The sequence below is a fragment of the Prionailurus viverrinus genome, chromosome D2 (assembly GCF_022837055.1).
Source record: "Prionailurus viverrinus isolate Anna chromosome D2, UM_Priviv_1.0, whole genome shotgun sequence".
Lineage (NCBI taxonomy): Eukaryota > Metazoa > Chordata > Mammalia > Carnivora > Felidae > Prionailurus > Prionailurus viverrinus.
In genome coordinates this window covers 65,197,911-65,220,116 of record NC_062571.1, presented here as the reverse complement: position 1 = coordinate 65,220,116, position 22,206 = coordinate 65,197,911, and the positions used below count along the sequence as shown (strand labels likewise).

General features: G+C 41.8%; 1 protein-coding gene across 12 annotated transcripts in view; it reads left to right on the top strand.

Annotated features, from left to right (window-relative positions):
- SORCS1 (sortilin related VPS10 domain containing receptor 1) overlaps positions 1-22,206 on the top strand; it is a 518,445-nt gene that overhangs the window by 488,763 nt on the left and 7,476 nt on the right. For all 12 annotated transcript variants that reach the window (XM_047826164.1, XM_047826162.1, XM_047826169.1 and 9 more), the window contains one exon: positions 8,276-8,375. In XM_047826164.1, coding sequence (XP_047682120.1) covers positions 8,276-8,375 — 100 coding nt within the window. The remainder of the gene's footprint in view (positions 1-8,275; positions 8,376-22,206) is intronic.

Below are 22,206 nucleotides of genomic sequence, written 5' to 3'. Positions count from 1 at the left end.
AGTAAGTTCCCCAAAGTCACACAATCTGTAATACCCATTTTGTAGGGTATTTGAGAGAACATTAAAGAACTGATATGCAGGGCGCCTGGGTGGCACAGTGAGTTGGGCGTCAGACTCTTGGTCTTGGCTCAGGTCACAATCTCACAGTTGGTTGGTGGGTTCGAGCCCCACGTCTGGGCTCTGAGCTGGCTGGCAGCACAGAGTCTGCCTGGGATTCTCTCTCTCTCTCTCCTTCTCTCTTTGCCCCTCCCCTGCTTATGCTCTCTCTTTCTCTCTCAAAAGTAAATAAACTTAAAAAAAAAGAAATGATATGCAAAGTACTTGGCTTTATAATAAGTGCTCATTAAATGGTAGGTAAATGATGGATGCATGTGTGGTCATCTTATGATAACAAGAGAATATATGGAAATGCAAAAGGGAAGTTTTGTTTTTTGTTTTTTGTGGTTTTTTTTTGAGAGAGAGACAGAAGCAGTGTGAGTGGGGGAGGGGCAGAGAAAGAAGGAGAGACAGAATCCCAAGCAGGCTCCACACTGCCAGTGCCAAGCCCGACGTGGGGCTTGAACTCACAAAATCCCGAGATCATGATCTGAGCCGAAACCAAGAGTCAGGCACTTAACCGCCTTAACCACCCAGATGCCCCCAAAAGGAAAGTTTAAGCTTGTGAAAGAGACTATTGGGCTTGGTCAAGGGCATGTATTGAAGAAAGATGCTGGTGGGAGTGAGAAAAAGAGAAATGAATGAAATCACACAAAATCAAGAAGAGAAGGAGGACAGGCAGAGATAGAAAGCATGCACATGAGTAACTATGCAGGAGTAAGGAAGACCCATCAGAGTTTTCAAGTGGATTTGTATCAAGAACGGAATCAGACTAGCAGGCTAGCAATTGTCAGTCTGTTTAAGGAAACTACAACTGTATCCAGCTTATCTAGGACTCAAAGCAAGCAAATATCAAACCCAGCACATGGGAAATCAGTGTCCTTATATTAGGGAATGTCCTCATCCTGATTTAAAAAGTCCAGTAACAAAATCAACACATAAAACTGAGCCTTGGGTCAAGATGCCGTGACATGGTCTGCCCTTAGAAACCTGTAGTTTTCAACCCTAAGAGGCTGCTTGGACGCTTCTCTCTGACTCAGTCCCTTTAAAATAAAGGAATTTGAGGTCCCAACACAGAGAAGTCAGTGACTTGCCTGAGGTGACACAGCTTCTGTTTCTACAAGGAACTCAAGCCTGCTGTCCCCCACATGGCCCTGCTGCAGACGTGGATCAGATACCACTCTGCTCCATGGGCCTGAAAATACCAAGGCTGTTGCACCAAATGAATGAGAAGTGTTCTGTTTTGTTTTGAGTTTGGGGATCTTTTTTCTTTTTATTTCTGATTGCGACTGACAGATAACCAGTTTAAACCAGTTTAAGGAAAAACAGTGACATTATGAGCTTATTTAACTGGAAGGTCCAAGGATACAGTGCCCACATGGATGAATTCAGAGCCACTCAAAAATGTCACCAAACATGCTCCTCCTTCCCTCTTTTCCCCATCTCTTTGCTACCATATGAGAATGAAGCCAATGGGCAGGAAGGCAAGGGTGGCCACAGGAATCTCCAGCCTCGATTCAGCTGGCCGGTCAGCCCCATTCAGGAAGCACTGCCTCTCACCCAGTAGCGCCACAGGAGTCTGCACTGGCTTAGCCTGGGTGAAGCAGGCATCTCTTACAAGTCCCTATAGTCAGACAGAGTCCCTATAGGCAGACAGAGTCCCTATAGGCAGACAGAGTGCTGCCTCCGACAACTCAGAGGTTTGATATGTTGCCTGGATCGGGGGTTCGGAAAGCCTCTCCAGAATCAACTGGACAGAGATGGGGAAGGACATGGTTCCTCAAAGAAAAATAGGGAGAGAGAAGTAACACCAGGGAGACACATGCAAGTGACTCCCTTTGTAATAAATTCCACAGAAATTTAAAATGAATGCAAAGCAGATCCAAATAACAAGAAGGAACGCCCGCCCCTCCCCACTGAGCCCTGAAGTCTACACTCAAATCCCAGATGGAACTTGGGAAGGGCTGACCTTACCCCTCTCTTAATGCTCCAGCTGCTTTCTTGTAAATATACAGCACAGATCTCCCAGCAGGGGAAGAAGTGGGACCCTGGCCAGATGGACCCAGAAGATTGTAAGGGTGAGGCCCCAGCAAAGGGCTCTTGGCTCTCCTCCCTTATCTTCCCCAGGGGAACGGCGATGCTGGCTCAGATCAAGCTATCTTGTCTGTGAAATAAATTGAAAATTCCTCACAGTGAGAAGTACTTGACCTTGTTATCAGGATAACGTGGGCAGGGTTAATCAAGTGACCTCTGTCTGGGAGGGTTCTACCAGTCTTTATTTCAGATCTCTGGGGAGTAAGAAAAGGCTCACTTGCCCTTAGCTGGCCTCATCAGGGATAACACATCCTGCTTCCTCAGCTTCTCAGGTATGGAGCAACCTTCCCCCGGCCCGCCACCCTGTACTCCCTTGCTTCTGAGTCCTTGGAAGCGAACTGATTTGTATCTGGCTCTCCTGGAAGGAGGAAAGACCATCATGTTCTGCCAAGGTTGTTTGTGATGCTGTGCTGGGGAGATAGGGAGCCTACATGTTGTCTTGCAGAATCTTAAAGGGCATGAAAACATTTAGAAGAAACAAAACGATTATGGAAAAAAGTGTCAACCATCAACAATGAATTTTCTCCTTAACTGTCTCTGTTACCATATACCTTTGACAGATGCAGAATCCACGATCTAGGGGTACCTGTGGCTCAGTTGGTTAAGTGTCTGACTTCAGCTCAGGTCATGATCTCACAGCTGGTGGGTTTGGGCCCTGCATCAGGCTCTGGGCTGACAGCTGGGAGCCTGGAGCCTGCTTCAGATTCCTTGTCTCCCTCTCTCTCTGCCCCTCCCCCATTTGCACTCCATCTCTCTCTGTCTCTCAAAAATGAATGTGTTAAAAAAAAAATTCAAAATCCAGAGAAAGGAAAGGTGTCTCTGGAAATGGAACAGTCTACTAGCAGCATTTTAAGGAATTAAAGATTCATTATGAAATATAATTGATAATCTCAGACTATTACCTGCATAATCTGCCCTGTCCAGATTTTTTTAACATGGGGAGATGAATTATAGAGATACTCTGGAGTTTACGAAGAAGAGCATTAAGGCAGGAAACTCTAATTGAAAGTTGATTAGGTAAGAGTTGGACCAGAAGGAATATGGCAAAGGGAGACAGAAACTTAGAGCTGGTGATAGGGAATACAAGGGAAGGAAATATGTATAACCAATGTTTCTTCATTATATCACGCAGGAAACTTCTCAGGCACTTTAATCAAGCTGATTCTTTTGGGCTAAGAAGGAAGGAATGGAGTATGCTGGTGTTAGATAGAATTAGTGTTTGGTTCCATTGCCCTCTCCATGATATAATCCAAAAATTATGCTGGGTGAAGTGGGAAAGGTCTCCCTCTTTGTTGAGGGATCCCTCAAAGAGATCCTTCTTTGTTGACTCCAAAAAGATGATTTTTCAGGGGCGCCTGGGTGGCGCAGTCAGTTAAGCGTCCGACTTCAGCCAGGTCACGATCTCGCGGTCCGTGAGTTCGAGCCCCGCGTCAGGCTCTGGGCTGATGGCTCAGAGCCTGGAGCCTGTTTCCGATTCTGTGTCTCCCTCTCTCTCTGCCCCTCCCCCGTTCATGCTCTGTCTCTCTCTGTCCCAAAAATAAATAAACGTTGAAAAAAAAAATTAAAAAAAAAAAAAAGATGATTTTTCAACTGCTATTTGAAAGGACCTTAATAATGTAACAGGATCAGGAGTGATCTACTTGGGTCAGCTCCAAGGTCAATACAGGCAAGTATCACTGAACAGGGCACCAGAATGCTGTCTATGTTCAGTAGGCTTTGCATTCCTCCTGCCAACTTCAGAGATAAACATTAATATTTTGGCCCAGTGTAGCTTTATCATCGATACATCTGCCAACGACCATTTTGCGTCTGTAGTTTGACCTTGTACCATTTCTTTGGCTTATAAGTTTCATAGATTTACCAACTTCTCTGTCCTTAAATTTCTCTTTTTTCATGTTTCAGTCTTTGACACTTCCATTACAACCTGAGAGTGTGTTTTCCCCTATTGGTTTCATTTAAAATTGTTTGTATGTTAAATGTGTTCTTTGTGTGGTAACCATCACTGCTGTAGACTGAATATGTCCAGCTTAGGGCACTTGGGTGGCTCAGTCGGTTAAAGTATCTGATTCTTGATTTCAGCTCAGGTCATGATCTCATGGTTTGTGGGATCAAGACTGGCGTCATGCTCTGTGTCGACAGCGCAGAAACTGCTTGCAGGTCACTCTTTCCCTCTCTCTCTCTGCCCCGCCCTCACTCTCTCCAAAATAAATAAATCAACATTAAAAAACATATTTCTAGTTCCCTGCCTTCTGGATACATGATAGGGTTGTACCTTGGAGTCTCTTCTGCGGGCAGAACAGTGTGACTCATTCTGGCCAATGCGCTGGGAGCAGAAATGATTTGTGTCACATCCAAGCTGAAGTATTCAAATGCCAGTTGTAGACCCTTGAGGGCTCTTTTCCCTCCTGTAGTGCTGTGGATAGAAGCATCCACCAGGCTGTGTCCCTATGTAACCATAATGAGCACCACTGCCTACCTGCAAGGGGTAGGAAATGTAAGCCAGAAATATGCCTTCATTGTTTGAAGACTCTGAGATTCGAACACTGTTCCCTCTGCCTAACCTAGCCTATTCTGATTGCTATACTTAATGTTATATGTTGTGAAGAAGATAAGGAAGAGAATTGGCATTCTCTCTGTAGCAGGTCCCTCCCACTATGCTCTTCCGATGGCAGCTTTCCCAGCATTTTTATCGAGTCCCCACTGTGTTTTTAGCTGGTACTTCAAGTGAAACTTGAATCACACGCGTAGTCCGCCACGAGGCGGATACCAAGAATAATATGTTGTTTCTTTGATCGTGATTATTTAGCTGAAGGAGAATAGAAAATGGACTGTGTAGGAGAGCAGCAGGAGAGGGATCACAGCACAAAGGATACATGAAATTTGCTAAGACAACACACTTTGGACAGTAAGAGAAAAATAAATATATGGAACTGGCTTCAGCAGGTTCAGTGTCCCAGCAGCCACACATTATTCCACTTAGTTTGTATCATGCCAGGTTTTGTTTTTCTCATTCAGGCTGCTGCCACTCTGGATTCCCTATGGATATGCCAATCCCTATGGATTCCAGCTTATTCCACTCCTTTTGTAGCCGAAGTCTTTTCCAAACATTACAAATTGTATTAACTGGTGAACAGGATGTGGCAGACCAGAGGAGAGGGTTGGCAATTGCCTGTCCGCGCAGCTTATACTGGTCAGCTGACATGGGACTGCTGTCACAAGCCGTGCACCTCACAGATGAATAAGAGATGGCAGCATAATTACTGAAATGCTACAGTTTGTTTTGTTTTGTTTTGTTTTAATTTCCTACACCTGATCAGCCAGACCTCTTTCCAGGTATCTTTTGCTCTCTCTTTTTGTCACCTGGTTCGAGGAAAACATTTTTAATGAAAATGCCCCAGGATTAGGAGTCAAACAAAACCGAAGTCAGGTGTCAACTCTTCAACTGTTAACTGGGTAAACTTAGGTATGTCCGGTGAGATCCATGGTCCTTTCCGTGGAGACACCAGCAGGCTGTGTTAGAAAGATAGTAACAAATATACAACTCTGCCACTATAAAGTGTTCCATGCATATGAATTGTATGGTATATTATGTATCTGTGTATTATATAAATAAAAAGTATTTAGCTTAGGATCTGATGAAAAATATAAGGTAAATAATTGTGCAAGCGGCATGAAAAAATTTTAAATATTGTCCAAATCTGTCAACAGTTTCATACTAATTTATTTGAATAGAGAATTGCATGGTTATGATTGAGATTATTCTTGTGTGCAATGTACATTTCATTTAGTTTTGTTTCTGTGCATAATTTCTTTCCCACAGATATGTGTTCTTTATTGCATGTCCTTTGATGCAAGTTAACTACATGAAACTTACTTTCTGCTACCAGATTATTTTGGCATAGCCTGCTTAATTTTGTAAATGATACAGATAAATCCAATGAAGTAATGTTATAAACCAAAACAAATCTTGGAAGTTAATTATCTCACAAGGAACTCTCCTGGAGATTATAAATTAGAAATTTGTTGTTCTGATGAACTCTATTTTCTGGTTTAGTTATTTGCATCTCTCACTTGAGGAAAAAACATCTTCGGGAATAAGAAATAAATATCACTTCAACTGGTTGAAAGAGGGAAGTCTTTCTCTTGCAAATAAATGTTTCCCTTTTGGCCACAAGATGGACTCTGCAAAATAAGGCAGCTCTTCAATTACTTCTGACAAGTCTTTCCTATTTGAGTTAAGATAATTTACTACAAATGTAAAAAAAAAAAAAAATATATATATATATATATATATATATATATACACACACACACATATGCATACACACACACATATGCACATATATGCATATGTATATAAACACATATATTTCACACATATTTGTACACATTTCTCTCTGTGTCTGTGTGTGTCTGTTTCATAACCAAACTTTTCTGATTGACCTCTACTAAAAATCCTCTGTCAGAGTCCCATAACAACCTTACCAATTGAATTATAAGATACGATAGGAACCTATACATTGCAACACTTTAGAGATCACAGAGGAAAAACATCTTATATAGTCTGTGTTAAAAATCTGTTCCTATATGGGACGCCTGGGTGGCGCAGTCGGTTAAGCGTCCGACTTCAGCCAGGTCACGATCTCGCGGTCCGTGAGTTCGAGCCCCGCGTCGGGCTCTGGGCTGATGGCTCAGAGCCTGGAGCCTGTTTCCGATTCTGTGTCTCCCTCTCTCTCTGCCCCTCCCCCGTTCATGCTCTGTCTCTCTCTGTCCCAAAAATAAAAAATAAAAAAACGTTGAAAAAAAAAAATCTGTTCCTATAAACCTGGAGCATTCTGGAAGATCCTCCGTGTCCAGGAAAAAGAGTAGCCTAATATAGAGGATAAAGTTGTTTTCACCATAATTGTATCACAGACTTGTTTTTCTGCATGGCTTGCCAAATGAAAGCGTTTGAGATGCTGAGCTTGCACTGGATCCCAGGTGTTGAACCGCGGGTCACTGACAGTCCTCCCAAGTTCCCATTGTTAAGCAAAGAAGTTCATGTGCAGGGCAGTTCAGTTCCATTACCCATCAGGGGCTTCTGCCAGGAACTCTCTGCTTCAAAACAAAGCCATCAGCCCCTGCTTAATTGATAAAAGGAATCAATCAAAGGTGTCATTTTGGCAAATCGGTGGACTACATAAAACTCAACAAATATAAAAGGGAAAAAAAATGGTGGGTCAGAAAGCATCTAATTGGACTTAAATAGCATACTAAATAAAATATTAAATTGATGATTAGAATGTTAAAAGTAAGGCAAGGAGTCCAGATAAAAATAACAGGGGTGTGGTTTTCCCTAATACCTTTTCAGAAATTGTTCGAAAGAAGAAGAAAATTGAGGTGGGTTTTCTGCTTTGAACAAGCGAACAGTGCTGCCTTGTCTATAAAACTGTCCTTATGCTATTCCTACTGAAACATGGTCCTTTGCCTCTTTTTAGGGTTAAATATTTTGTGGTCCAGAACTCCATAGGTCTGCCCAGTTTACCTGTGTCAGCCTGGGGAGTTGTTTAGCTGATGTCCATAAGCATGAAACAAGGATCAGCCAATGCATTACCTAGATTGTGCTTTTTATTATTTAAGCAGAACTATATTTACCATTCAATACATATTCATAAAGTATTCTGTGAAAGCCACAGTATACAGTTGGGGGAAGGAGAAGGGAGCACAGATGAGATGGAGTCTACTATCAAAAGTAAAATAAATGAATACAAACCTCACCAGAATATGTAAATTGTACAAAATCACTTAAGTTTTTATGTATAACAAATGCTCTTTCCGAAAACTGGCCATGGCTTTTTCTAGAATATAGGATAATGTTTTAAGAACAGAAATTTTTATATTTACTATTTGTCCTATTTTGTTGGATATAAATTCCGGTCATGCTTGAAACACCATTATGTCTGCATATTCTGGAATAAAAATTCAAAATCATACAAGACTCATTTATATAACTCATGGGATGCCTTGGTAACTACAGTAAATATCTCTTAACATGTAGTTGGTATGACAGTTTTGGTGGCACTCATTTTGACACTTCTTCTTGCAGATATCAGAACTGCTGATCCACAAGCTCAATCAAAACTCGGTGCACTTTGAGCTGAAGCCTGGGGTCCAAATCCTTGTCCATGCGGCTCACTTAACAGCAGGTCAGTTTACAGGTCCCTGGCTTTGGGCTAGTGGCTCTAGCAAAGGGGGATCCCAGTCTGTCCTTTCATCTTAGCAAGATGAGGTGGTACCACTGCTAACGAGAAATAGGGCATCAGTCTTTGGAGGTTCCCTTGCCTGGTATTTTTGCCCTAATGAGGACCTGTAAGAGTAAGTTGACTTTTCTACTTAGGCACCAGCAAAAACTGTCAGGGAATCACCTGGATACACACTCCTCAAATGATGACACGCTCTGTCTCAGCAGGAGTCTCAAAAATAAAGTTAACCTTACAAATAACCTTTTTTCTGATCTTGTTGCAAAACTTTATTTTCAGTTATTTATGTTATCAAGAGTTTTCTTCTTTTCAGTTTTGGAATAGTGAGTAGAAATAACCGGGACTTAAGAGCTTTACAGGGCCATAGCCAAGATCAACCCTAAGTTGGTCATGCATGATCTCAGTATCCTTGAGCTTCTGTCTATTCACCTGCAAAAGGTGGTTGGGGGATCCTCCTGCTAAGTCTATATAGAAATATCAGTGATAATTCAGGTAATTCCAAGTGTATATAAATACATATTTTTGTGTTACATTAATAATAAATTAATATTTACTGAGTACGTATTTTTACAGAGTATAGTTCTGGTATACCATGGAATACATAGGCCAATAGGAAATGGTCTTTGTCCTCAAAAAACATATAATCTGATTGAGGTGTGACAAAATTTGGTGGCAGCAATGGTGATGGTGCCATGGGGTTGGGAAATGGGCAGTAACGGGGTATCTCAATGAGTAAAATGCATAAATGCTTAGAGACTTGGTGTACTTAAGCACTAGATTTTGCAAATTTGCAGCCAGATCATAGGTTGCAATCTTGGCTCCCTCACTTCCTTGCCATATAGACCTTGAGAAGAGACTTAACATCTCTGAGGCTTAGAGGTGGCACTCTTACCTGTGTCCATGGGATTGTGTGAGGATTAAGTTAATTCGGGTAAAGTACTTAGAGTAGTGCCTGGAACTAATAATAGTAAGCCATTGTTTCTCTTTCTATTTTTTTTATTGTTAACAATCAAAGTTGTATAGGAAATGTAAAACAGAAAGAAATTGTGTGTAGTCAGAATGATACAGGAAGGCTTCACGGAGAAAGTAGTCTTTGGGAAGAACCTCGATGGATAGAAAGGATTGACTTCCAGAGATCATTTCAAGCACCAAAGCCCCAAGGAAGGATCATGAAAGTCTCCAGGGTTTGGGAGATGCTGAATAAGTGGGGACATAAAACAGCAACTTCCACCTCCCTTCTCTGGTTGTCTGGAGATTCTGGAGGTGTGCCTAGGTCTAGAGGAAGGCCAATGAGGTTGGCCACTGGCCTGTTTTCTCCTTGGATTCTATTTTTTTTTATTCTTTATTAGGGTTTCATGAACTATTTTATTTAGAAAAAAAAATCCCACTGCCTTAAAAAATACTTAAAAGTCACTGTTGTGAGGATGAGATATGGAAGTAAAGTATGGAAATATGCCAGGCTGCCATTTGTACTTACTTTGGTGGGCTCTGGGAAGCCATCAAGGTGATTGAATGGAGACATAACTGAGTCAGAGTATCACTTCAGATGACCCTTCAGAGCAAGAAGGATTGAGGAGGGCTGATTTTCTATTCTCCAGCTTGTCATCCTAATTCATCCATTGAACAGGCATGTACCGAGTACCTTCCAACTCTGATCCAAGCAATGTCCTCAGCATAGGACAGAGTCTGTGCCTTCATGAAGCTTCCATCACTGGAGAAAGCCACACAAGGAACAAATTAACAAATGCCCCTTTTTGAGTTGTGTTGCTCATGAAAATGCCATGAAGAAAATGAGAAAGTGTGAGAACATCGAGAACAATTAAGTAACACTTGTGAGAGCAACTGTTAAGCCTCAGGCAGGAAAGAAAGCTGCCAACTTATCCCAGGGCATTTGATAATCTAGATGAGCTGTTTCCTCCCAAAAGGTTGACCTGTGGTCTTTGGTGAATGGTGGTGACACAGGGCAGTTACACATGGCTGGTTGTACTGGAAAACAAAGTACAAGGATATCAGTTGCACTTATTCCCATGTGGCATCATAGCCACGCCATTGACACATTTTTCAAATGACTGAAACGTAACAACTTCAAATTGTTTTCAATAGATTTACCAATTGGGGCATCTGGGTGACTCAGTCGGTTAAGCTACTGACTTGAGCTCAGGTCGTGATCTCATGATTCGAGAGATCAAGCCCCTCATGGAACTCTGTGCTGACAGCTCAGAGCCTGGAGCCTGCTTCAGATTCTGTGTCTCCTTCTCTCTCTGCCCCTCCCCCATTTGTGCTCTCTCTCTCTCTCAAAATGCATAAACATTACTTTTTTTAATAAAAATAAATAAATAGATTAACCAATCAATCTAATTAGACAGTCCAGCTTGTTTAGGTGGCAGACTGAACCTTACCATCCTCTCCTATGACAGCTAGAGTTCCTTGTTCCCTTTTGGTTTAGAGGTTAAAGACAACTGAGCCATACTCCACACTGAGCTCTGGGTTTGAAGGGATGTGGCCAACTAGCCCATCCCCCATAGTGCAAAATTTGCTTTACAGCTACTCAGATTCTAAACGAACACTATCTTCAAGCAACATATTTTTCTGTGGAATAGCTTCATTTATTAGAAAAAAAACCTCCCTTACTGTTTACCTGGGACCTCTGTTGGTAAGGGGACTGTCCTCGATTAAATGAGGCAGAGAACTAACCCCACTCCTTCAGCTCTGGAGGCCACCTGCATTTTCCACCTTTGCTTCCTCCCATGCTTCTACTCTAGCAGTTATTTTATATGCCTGACTTTTATTTAACTGATTATCACATCACACTCCAGAGATGGTTCAGAATATTTTGCTAAATTTGAAATCTTATTTTAAATGTTACCTGAGGAGGCTTTCCTGTAATGACAACTGGTAGAGCTGGGATCAGGCTGAAAAATAGGGATCAAAGAAATGGGCGATTAGCTGAAACTGGTTTGGCCACAGCTTGGCCAAGGGAAACCAGTATAGCAAAGGCATCCAAAAGCATCCATGTGGGATTCATAGTTGCAGATAGGAAAGAAAGTCCATTCCTGATAACCATGAGGGTTAATTACACTAGTGTAAGTTCCAGCAGGCAAGGAATAATGCAAAGTTGGGAGGATCTGGAAAATTTATCCAATTAATGTTTATAGTTCGTTCCACCACTGGGAATTTGGGGGGTGGATCTCTGGGAAGAAGTGGTGGCAAAAGGAAGTTATGTTACCGGTGCTCAGGTAAGCGCACTGACATTTGAAGAACTTCCTGCAATATAGATCTATATGATGCAATATTACTAAGAGAATAAAATAAAAATGAAGTTTGGGGTGCCTGGGTGGCTTGGTCGGTTAAGCATCCGACTTCGGCTCAGGTCATGATCTCACAGTCCGTGAGTTCGAGCCCTGCGTCGGGCTCTGTGCTGACAGCTCAGAGCCTGGAGCCTGTTTCAGATTCTGTGTCTCCCTCTCTCTCTGCCCCTCCCCTGTTCATGCTCTGTCTCTGTCTCAAAAATAAATAAACATTAAAAAAAATTAAAAAAAAAAAAAAAGAAAAATGTAGTTCGAGGCAAAACCCCAATGTTAGACTAGGTAGTTGGAAGAGAGTGAAGAAGTCTTTGACTTCCAACCACTGTGGCTTATTCAGGGTTCTTCTCTGTTAGATTGGAGAGTAGGGCCTTTTGATAGGATGACTTCCAGACATTGATCAAGTGGCATTATTGATCAATTATGACTGGCCCAGTGACTGGAGTAGATGTAGACTTCTATGTAGATAATCAGCTCCAGTTTGAAGAGTAAAGGAAGAGGATGTCAAGGGCTGATGGAATAACGGAGTTGGAGACTTGCTGTGTTGAGTGTGGCCGTGTTCCCCATCACTGCATTAGAACTGGTGCAACATCACTCTTGGCCTCACTTTGACTGCAAAAGACAAGATTTAGGTTAAGGTGTGCTCTCTTTAATGACTGTGACGAGGAAGTGAAACGTGTGATGGATCAGTTTCCCATTGGAGATTGCTCCTAAATTAGCCCTAGCCATTCGATGTTGTAAACTGTTTGAACAGAGTAGCAGATTGTGTCTGCCAAGACTTTCTTTAAGTTGAAATTAGCACACTCCTGTTTGGGTGGCTAGGAAGAGAAAGCTGAAGGTCCCTGGGGGAAAGAGCAAAACAGTGAGGAAGAGTATTTGAGGCAGAATGTCTACCTCACTCCCTTTCCCTGCCTTTCATCCCCCCTGCAGGCAGGAGGAAATAAAAATTGAAAAAGAAGAAAAAAGAAAAAGGAAAAAGGACCACTGTTTGCAACATTTCATGTCTCCTAAGCAGGATTGCTAATACCTTCCTAGGGACCATTCCAGCACACTGCTGCATTCCATTAATTGCCCAGCAGATGTTCAGCAGGCTTCTTTTAAAAATGTTTGAGCCAGAGTATGTTGCTGGTGAGAGAGGCAGTGCATAATTTGGTTTGTCTCCAAGGAAAAAGAACTGTCTCCTTTCAGGAATTTACTGGCCTTATTTTGTTTTTCAAATTCAGTTCCCTGTTTGCTTTTATGGGAACACAAGGTAAGCACTTCTAGGTCTGGATGTCATTAGAGACTGGATTTAGGCTGTTTCCCCCTACATGTTCTACCTGGGAATTCATTAGCTTTGGTATCTACACTGAGCTAAACTTTGAACGCCGTCCGTGTTTTGTTCTTAGCCACTCCTGTGCTTCTCCGTTTCTTTTCACTTCCTCTTGAGAGCTCAGCCACTCATGACAGCTAGGTTTCTGAAATTCTCTTTGTGGAAAAAAGGGATTTGAAATTGCATGTGAGTAGGGAGAGAATGAGACTATTAACAAGAAGTTGAGGGAGGGCCGTGGCCAGAGTGGCTCTCTTTGGCTTTTGAGACATGAAAGCAGCCGTGTTTAGTGGACAAAGGCCATGATGTTCCGCAACAACGCAGAGAGTGGGGAAAAGGAGTAGAAATCGATCAAGCCAGGTACCGGACTAGAACGCCGGTGTTTTGACTGAAGTGTACCTTTGCTCATGCTGTTCTCAACTAGAATATATCTACCACCTCTCTGCATCTCCTAAGTCTGTTTGATTTTTAAGACTTAAATCAATGCCAACATTTGCATGGTTGTCTTTCTAGAGACTTTTACCCAGGATATCATCTATTCCTTCTCTCAACTCACATGGACTTTTTAAATCTATATTTGTCTAGTGATGATGGTAGCCATTGTACCTAGCAGAGAACTTGCACATATCAGGTGCTCAATAACTATTGCCTTTATAAATAATTAGATGTGTAAATAATTTATAACCACTAGAGATATATTCAATATCCCATTCCCTCAGTGAACCTTTAGCTTCAGTCTACTGGATTGTGAATCTGTTCCATGACATCCTGCCTCTTAACAAATAACTGGTGAAGTAGACCTGGCCTTCTCTTCTCCAATAAGCATCTGCGGAAAGCACATCTTTGTGTTTTTCTTATGTCACATGTCCCTTCAAGAGGCATTATAATTGTTTATATCCACGTTGTGGGAAATGAGAAAGTTGAAGAAAAATTAGAGTTCTGTGTCCCAGATTAAGGAAACCTAGAGAGGAGGAGGAGGACTGGCAGGAGAGCTGTTCCAGAAGGAGACTGCACCAAGTATACGTAGCAGCCCTATTTCCCTGCCCTGGTCACTGGCAGGAGTGTTTCCCAGGTCACACTGTGCCTCACTTCATGGCAGAGCTCAGGGTCAACACGTTAGACTGCACTATCTTGACCTTGTCAAACCAGACCTTCTTCACATCTTTTGTGACATCTCCCTTGAGCTTTCTCTCATCCATGGTTTTACCCTGGCCTTCTATTATTCCTTGGTATTATTTTTATTTACCTACATTCTTCCACATCTTAAGAGCTACGATGTCATCCCAGGGAGAGTTTTTCCAGTAAGACTCACAGGAAGGCTTCAAATCAGATGCAGAGCATTTGATCTCTGTTGATGCTTATGAAAAGACAAAGTTAAGCTGTTAAGAAGATATCCTTAAAATGCCAGCGGTTTTTCTCATTGCCCCTCGTACTTGGAATTTACTCAAGGGTGAGGTCCATTTCAGATTTATCACCTTATTCCTCGTGCGACACTGTGCCTTACTTTGCAATTAGTCCTTTAAACCTTTGGTTCATCTGGTGATGTGAGATGAGCTAGGAGCCTCACTCAGTCCACACTGGCTGAACCTGAGGCACAACAGTGATTTGCAGGAAGCTTTACTAATTCTAAATAAAGAAGATGAAAAATATTCCATGCAGCAGCCAGGTTCAATAAAGATGAGCTTTAAGGTTGAATACGGATTCACCAAAACAAAGAGAAAATAAGCATGCCAGGTTGAGGGGCTGTGTTGAGCAGAGGCAGAGCAAGGTGACTTTGTGTGGTTTATGTATAAAGTGATGCATAATTTGATGTGGTTTGGGGTATCTAGATATATATCCTTAAATATCCTTAATTGATATATCTACTGAAGGTAAAATTATGAGCAGAGGCAAGAGAGAGGGATAAATTCAGGGAAATCAAATCTGCCATTATTTGATACTCCATTTATGTTACAACCTTTGTTGTTCATCACCCATGCTTGCTAGTGAGAAAACCCTCAATAATGCATCCTTGAAATTGCAAAGTATGATGCATATGGAAAAGGAAAGAAGGAGCAGATGGAAGAAGGATTTTTTTAAATAATAAGTTTGGGCAACAGTCAATAAGCTTTCTCTTTTTAACAACATTTTTTTACACATTTTAGAAGATGTTTTCAACCTACGAGGCAAGAGATGGTAACTTATCTGATAGAGACGGAGCCCTAGAAGTAGGAGCCTCTTTTTTGGTTGCCAAAGATCAGTGGTTCATGTCGGGTTTGATATCATAAAGCAGATGAGAGGAAAACTCTACCTGGAAGCTGGAAATAGAAGGTTGATACCCTGGTGAGACCAGGAGCAGACTGCACATTCAATTCAGAGCTAGAATGTACCACCTTATAGCCGATTCCTGGGTAGGAGGGGTCTGCTGACAGTGGATAGATCAAAGCCCTAATTGCTGGTACAAATTTTCTAAGCTATTTCAAACTCTGTATCTTTGTTGCAGTGAGAACCCACAGTCATGAGTAAATTCAGTGATTATATTTGGCCATGCGAGTGGGGGAAAACAGCTTAAAAATGTGTTGATTCTTTCAAGGTAGAAGAGATGAGGTTCTGCATGAGAATGGAAGTTAAAGGCTGAACAAGCAAGGGGTACTATTTTATTTGAGAACAGAAAACCTAACTAGATTGATTCACACTACAGTACAAACAACAGCACCACGGGGATGATTTGCATCTCACAGGAATGACTTATTGGACAAATAAACTGAAACTTACGTGGTGTGGCTGCCACAGAGAGGACCTACAAGAGCTAGAAGTGCTGGAACTGATCCTTCCCTGGAAACATGTATGGTTGGAAAGACTCTGTATAAGCCAGTGTAGACAAACCCAGTTATAAAGCATCTGTTCTTGACCCAACTCTGCTTTCTGATTATTTAGACAGCTTCACAAAAGTAGAGATTTTTCAGGTCTTCCTGCACATAAATCAAATCCCAAGGAGTGATACTGGTAATGTGCATTTTTAACAAGTTCCCCAAATGATGTGTATACAGCCAGGTCTTTCCCCAGGCTCACCAACCACTCCCATAGAGCATTTTACAGACACAACTCCATCTGTATGACAAGGGAATGTGCGTGTCTGTCGCCAGCAATAAATCTGATTTATAGCTCAGGGCATCCACTAAAACAGAAGCACGCATTAAAAAAGAAAGGCCTGTGATATTAAGTGTAGGAGGAAATCAGTAATAAACATTAAAATCTAATTTTTCCGCATATCTGGAGCCAACCTAATTGGCAGAATGGGTAGATGGCAGTGGGAGGAAGGGGGGAAAAATGAAACATGTCTGTGAATCTGAGATCTACTATATCCGTTATCTAGATGAATGGCAAAGGCCAGCCAAGAGCTGTGGCCGAGAGGCAGTTGAAAAATGATTAAACTGTGAACTAGAATCTTAGTGGCAGATGTAATTGAATAGCCATGAGTTTTATGAAAGTTGAACAAATTGTATTATCTAGATGCTATTAATGTGCTAGTGTGAGCAGAAAATGATGCCTCTGCATTTCACTGTATTTTTTGCATGCGTTAGAGAACCAGGGTGATCTTCTACCCTCCGCTTTCCAGCGGGGTCACTGCTCTTCCAGAGTTTTGGATGCAGATGATAAAAAATGTGAAAGGTTAATATTGCTCAAAGGAAGAGCCTCAAATTCCAGGTTAAATATATATATATATATATATATATATATATATATATATATATATTTTTTTTTTTTTTTTTTTTTTTTTTTTTTTTTTTTAAATACAAACTACTCCCACCCCATCCTGTCTGTCTAGCAGTTGCCTTGTTGAAGCTGTTTAGGTTTAGGAAAGCTGTCCTTTGTCAAGGATATGTGTGGGTTTTTAATAAAACTGTTATCTTGTGTTATCTTGGCCTCCATCATTGCTGCTGACTGGTTCAATTTCTTTCTTAGGTGTAATAAAAAGATAACTATCGCAGAGATATTAGAGAATTAATATTTCCGGGCTTCAGTTGCTACCCTTGGATATGTTATGAGTAAATGTGGGAGGGGGTAAGGAACCAGAATTTCAGCCTAGGTCAGGATACATCGTGAATTGTGCGCAACAGTTTCACATTGAGAAAGAGACTTTCCACTTGAAGGTGGAATTAGCATCAGTTGAGAAGCTTTAGAAAGTACAATATCATCTAAGTCACATCATTATGGATGCAGATGCCATATTGTGGAGTTGTGGGGCTCTGAACTGTAAAGTGAAATAAATTGTTGCAATAACATTTTCCATTTAGGGATGAAATTAGTACTAGTGAAATTCTTCCACAGCCAGTAAATTCATCCATCCCTTTAGTCTCCGGTTGCCTTGTTATCTACACAGTTATCATTCACAAATCTTTGTGAGTAAAGTCATCCTAGTAGTATTTTTCCCTTCTTCTATTTTTCCTCCAAATAAACGCTTTTTGTCCTCTGCAAATATTTAGGCTTTTTCACAGGCGTGCGGATTCAGTGGCTTTCGACAACTATTAAGCCACTATGGCCTTATGGCAGGTAATAACGGGTGCCAGCATATCTAAACATACTCCTTTCCCCAATGTGATCGCATGAATGTGTTATTTTCATAAATATATCAGAGGCCAGCATTGAGGTTGCTCTGTAGCTTCTAATAGATTCTTTCTTCACCATATTTTCCTGAGATGTTTCTGGCCCCATAAAAAGAAGGAGAAGGAGAAGGAGAAGGAGAAGGAGAAGGAGAAGGAGAAGGAGAAGGAGAAGGAGAAAAGAAAGAAAGAAAGAAAGAAAGAAAGAAAGAAAGAAAGAAAGAAAGAAAAAGAAAAAAGCCTTAAATGTCTACATGGTAACTGGCCTGAGTTGGCCTGGCCTGAGGATGTTTCTAGAAACTCTTAGGTGGAAAATTGTCAGGGGGAGGGATCATATGAACAGTTCAGATACAGGGTACAAATATGCATCTGGTTGGAAATAGAAATAATAGTTAGGATGCAGTAGACACAGTTCCCCAAAGGGAAGGCAAGGCACATAGTCCAGAGAGATTGGCATGAGATGGAAGGCAGGAGAACACATAAAATACAGAGAAGACACCAGACTTAGGACAAGCTACCTTTTAGACACTAAGTTTCTTCTACCTAGAGGTGAACAGGAGTACTCTGGGTTGTATCTATAGTGTGTGCATAAGCTTTAAGAGCACTCCTTTTCATCAGTAAAGTGTTCTGGTTTAGAAGAGAATAGTTATGGTTATCTTACTTATGTCCCACCAGTCTGCCCATGGGAGCAGAGTTCCATGGCAAGAATTGGGTAATGTAGAGCCCAAACATAAGAATTGCTAATTGGTGGGGTGCCTGGGTGGCTCAGTCGGTTAAGCGTCTGACTTCGCTCAGGTCATGATCTCACAGTTTGTGAGTTCGAGCCCCGCATCGGGCTCTGTGCTGACAGCTTGGAGCCTGGAGCCTGCTTCAGATTCTGTGTCTCCCTCTCTCTCTGCCCCTCACCTGCTCACACTCTGTCTCTCTCTGTCTCTCAGACATAAATAAACATTAAAATAAAAAAAAAAGAATTACTAATTGGGTGTTTAACCAGTAGAGAGGAATTTTGAAGAGAGAAGGTATTAGTAAGCTCTTGCTGCATAACAAATCACCCAGAAATTCAGTGGCTTAACAGTGAGCATCTATTATTGCTGTTGAGTCTGTGGATCATTTTGGTGGTCCTGGTTTTGTCTCTATTCATTGTGTGTCTGCAATCAGCTACAGATCATTGGGGAGGGAGTTCTACTGGTCTTAGCTGGGCTGCCCCATGTGCCAGGTCTGCTGGCTGTAGGCTGCTCTAGAACTAAGTTCTCATCAGTGTGATCTGTCATGCTTCATCAGGCTACTCTAGATGTGTTTATACATGACAATGACAGGATTCCAAGAGATAGAGGAAAAGTGCAGGGGCCTTGAAGCTCACATTGACACACTTTCACTCCCATTTCATTCCATGGCCATATCATGTTGTAGTACTAGCCCCGATTCAAGGGGTGAGGAAACAGATTTCACCTCTTGTTATGAAAAGCTTCAAACTCAAATTGCAGAGGGCTTGGATACAAAGATGGGTAGAGAATTTATCCAGCAATACAGTCAATCTCCACAAGGCTGCCCACTCTCTTAGGGGAGATTGGAAATGCTTTTAGGTAGTTTAACAAGCTCTCCCAAAGTTACAATGAGGTTAAGCTACTTTTAGCAATCAAGGGGTATGTCTTTTATTTTGTCTTATTTTAGTGACCCAGAGAATGTAAAGGTCAGGCACAGTCTAAAGATAAGGACTGGATGTTTTATGAGTGATAGTAGGTGGGACCTTGCATGCAGTATTCTCAAACTGTTGTGCACAACAGTGACCTGTGTAGCATGTTGCATATAGTTTTCTGAGATCGATTCTCAAAGACATACGGATTTTTCTTTTCTCAGGTGAAGCCTAGGGCACTGCATTTTCACACATTCTCCAGGTGATTCTGATTCGGGTGGTCTATAAATTTATACTTTGAGAAACACTTTACAAAGTAAGCAAGATTTTCAAACCCGGAACTTTCAACCCTAGAAAACGAAAATACACCTTTCTCTTCTTGTCTGTCAACTACAGTGATAAGTTTTGTCTTTGAGTCACCCATAGTTGTCCTTACATGTCCAAGTGACCTAAACTCTATGGCTGGACGTTCCTGAAGACTATCTTCAATTTAAAAATAGTAGCAATGCTTCACATTGTGAAGGCATTAGTGCCTTCCCTGGAATTCTCACACAATCTGGCCATTAGGCCTCCAGGATTGTGGCTTTATCTCATTACAGTATGGCAGTCCTTATGGCTCTCAATTGAGTTTGGATTTGAACTGACAGAAACAAAAAGTGTTTTTGTAAATGAAAACCTGTTGCTCTTTCTGCATTCTAGATTATCTTTGTACCATTTCCATATCACCTTAATTTCTGGAAAAGAGATTTCAGATCACGTGGATTTCATGATATCCGGGCATGTTACTAAAGCCCAGCTCAGGTCTGCTTTGGAGGCAGGAAAGTCAAAAAGAAAATCAAAGCTTGGCAAACTTGCTTTTGTGAGTTTCTTGACAGCACTAAGTCCTGCATTAGAAATGTACAAATGAATTTAAAATGTAGTTCAGGGTTTCAGGGTCAGAGTGCAGGTAGGAGTTCTCCAAGAAAGTCCCTTTGCTAGGACGAGAGTACAGACAGCACTAAGGATTTCTAGCACTGCTTCACCGGCGGATGGCACCATATTTACAGCATGGAAATAGACCAAACAAAGGGGCAAGCCTGTAGCAAAGGGGGAGGTGGTACCCAGTATGAAGCTCTTCCTCAAGTATGTTGCATGGGACCTAGGTCTGCAAAGGGTCTTTGGCCATATGATTTTGGGAAACACTATGGTAGAGTTCAATGAGTTTCTTTCCTGCAGGACTGCTGTGAAAGTTTAATTACTGATGAGCATTGCAAATTTCTAAGATGGGGAATTTTCAGAATTATCTAGCACGGTTAATTCCATCATCCATCGGGGCTTGTTTTCTATAGAAGACCCTTTCGGGATACAATAGCAAAGACAGGACAGTGTTACAAACATTGAGCGTGTACTATGTGCTGGGTATTATGCCAAGTGCTATAAAAATTCCGTCTTGGTTTATCCTCACAACTTTCTAAAACAAGCACTTAGTTTTAGCTCCATTATGTAGATGATGGCATTGAGGTTCAGGGTAAGTCACTTAAGCCCAGAAGTGGCAGACTCAGAACCTGGTACCAAAAAGGGACTATAATCAATTTCTTCACCCCAGACATGGAGTTTTGAAATTGCTTTCATGCACACAGGCCATGACCATTTATTCAGCACATCCTATATACATCGTTCACTTTTCACAGGAAGACTTGTTATCCTCATAAGCAATGCCATTACTATAATCAGCCTAGGTCCTCATGAATAGAACATAATTTGGTGCACTTCTGAGTCCTTGCAGGATTTCAGAAACAATGTGAGCCAGCACCCAGGCTTAGAAAATGTGGACTCACTTACAGAAGAGACATGTCCCTGCTTTTACTCTGTGTGTGGATAATGGCAAATAAACTGCTCAGCATGTTCTTTCCCTTTTCTACCTTGTTTAGGCTGCAACTGGAGAGGGATTAATTTATGCTAATTCCACACAACAAACTAAAACCCATTTATCACAAGTTTTCATTCCTCAGCAGAACACACACACACGCACCTAAGTGTTAGGCAAACTGAGATAATGCAGCTGCTGTTGTGCGGCAGTAATAGGCCCGTTTATATCCCGGGCCAGGTCAGCAAGGAGCGCCACGGAACACAGAGGGCAGTGGCGTCCAGTCTCTCCCTGCTCTGCCTGCTGCTGCCTCACCCCCCCACCCGCATGCTGCTAAGTGATGCAGAGATGGGGGCAGCAGACAGCATGCACTTTAGAACTCAGATTACAGAAGTTCATTTTCCCAAAATACTTTGCTAATTACTTACCAGTGCCATTGCTGCTTATTTACAAATGATGATTTAATGAGGAATGATTTGGAATTGAATGATTTAAGCCTGTGATGTGGAGATAGACGATGAGGAAGGGAAGGGAGTGCACGTGCCTGCGCGCGCGTGTGTGTGTATGCATGTGTGTGTGCGCACACACACTTTCTCTGCTAGTGAGAGCCTGGCCGAAGCAATTTCCTCTCTTTACTTTTCCATTTATTCCAAATGCCAGCCCTTTCAAGCAGTTACCAGTATCCTTCCTGGTAACTGCATAGCACTGATCTCTGCTGCTTTTGAAAAAGCATGCAGCTAGGAAGGAGAAGTTTCCTCATACAGCTAACCTGCCTCTAAACCATCTTAAACAGAGGCCCCTCCCTGAACCTGCATGTGTTCCCTGTCAAGCTAAGGGTTTGCATTAGAGGATTACCTATAAAGTATCTTCCCACTTTTATTTCCTTGTGTGTGATGACACGGTTGTGATAATGTCAAGACAGAGCAAGACCTTCTCTTTGAGAGTTACAGATGGAATTATATGATAGCTAAGATTTGCTTCAGAATAACCCAACAGTTGAGGTTGTCGGGACTAGATGGGGAAAAATAAAATAATGTTGTCTGTGGATTGGTGTGTGTTGAAGCCAGGTGCTGGGCACGTTTCTCTATGCACATGTACCATGCA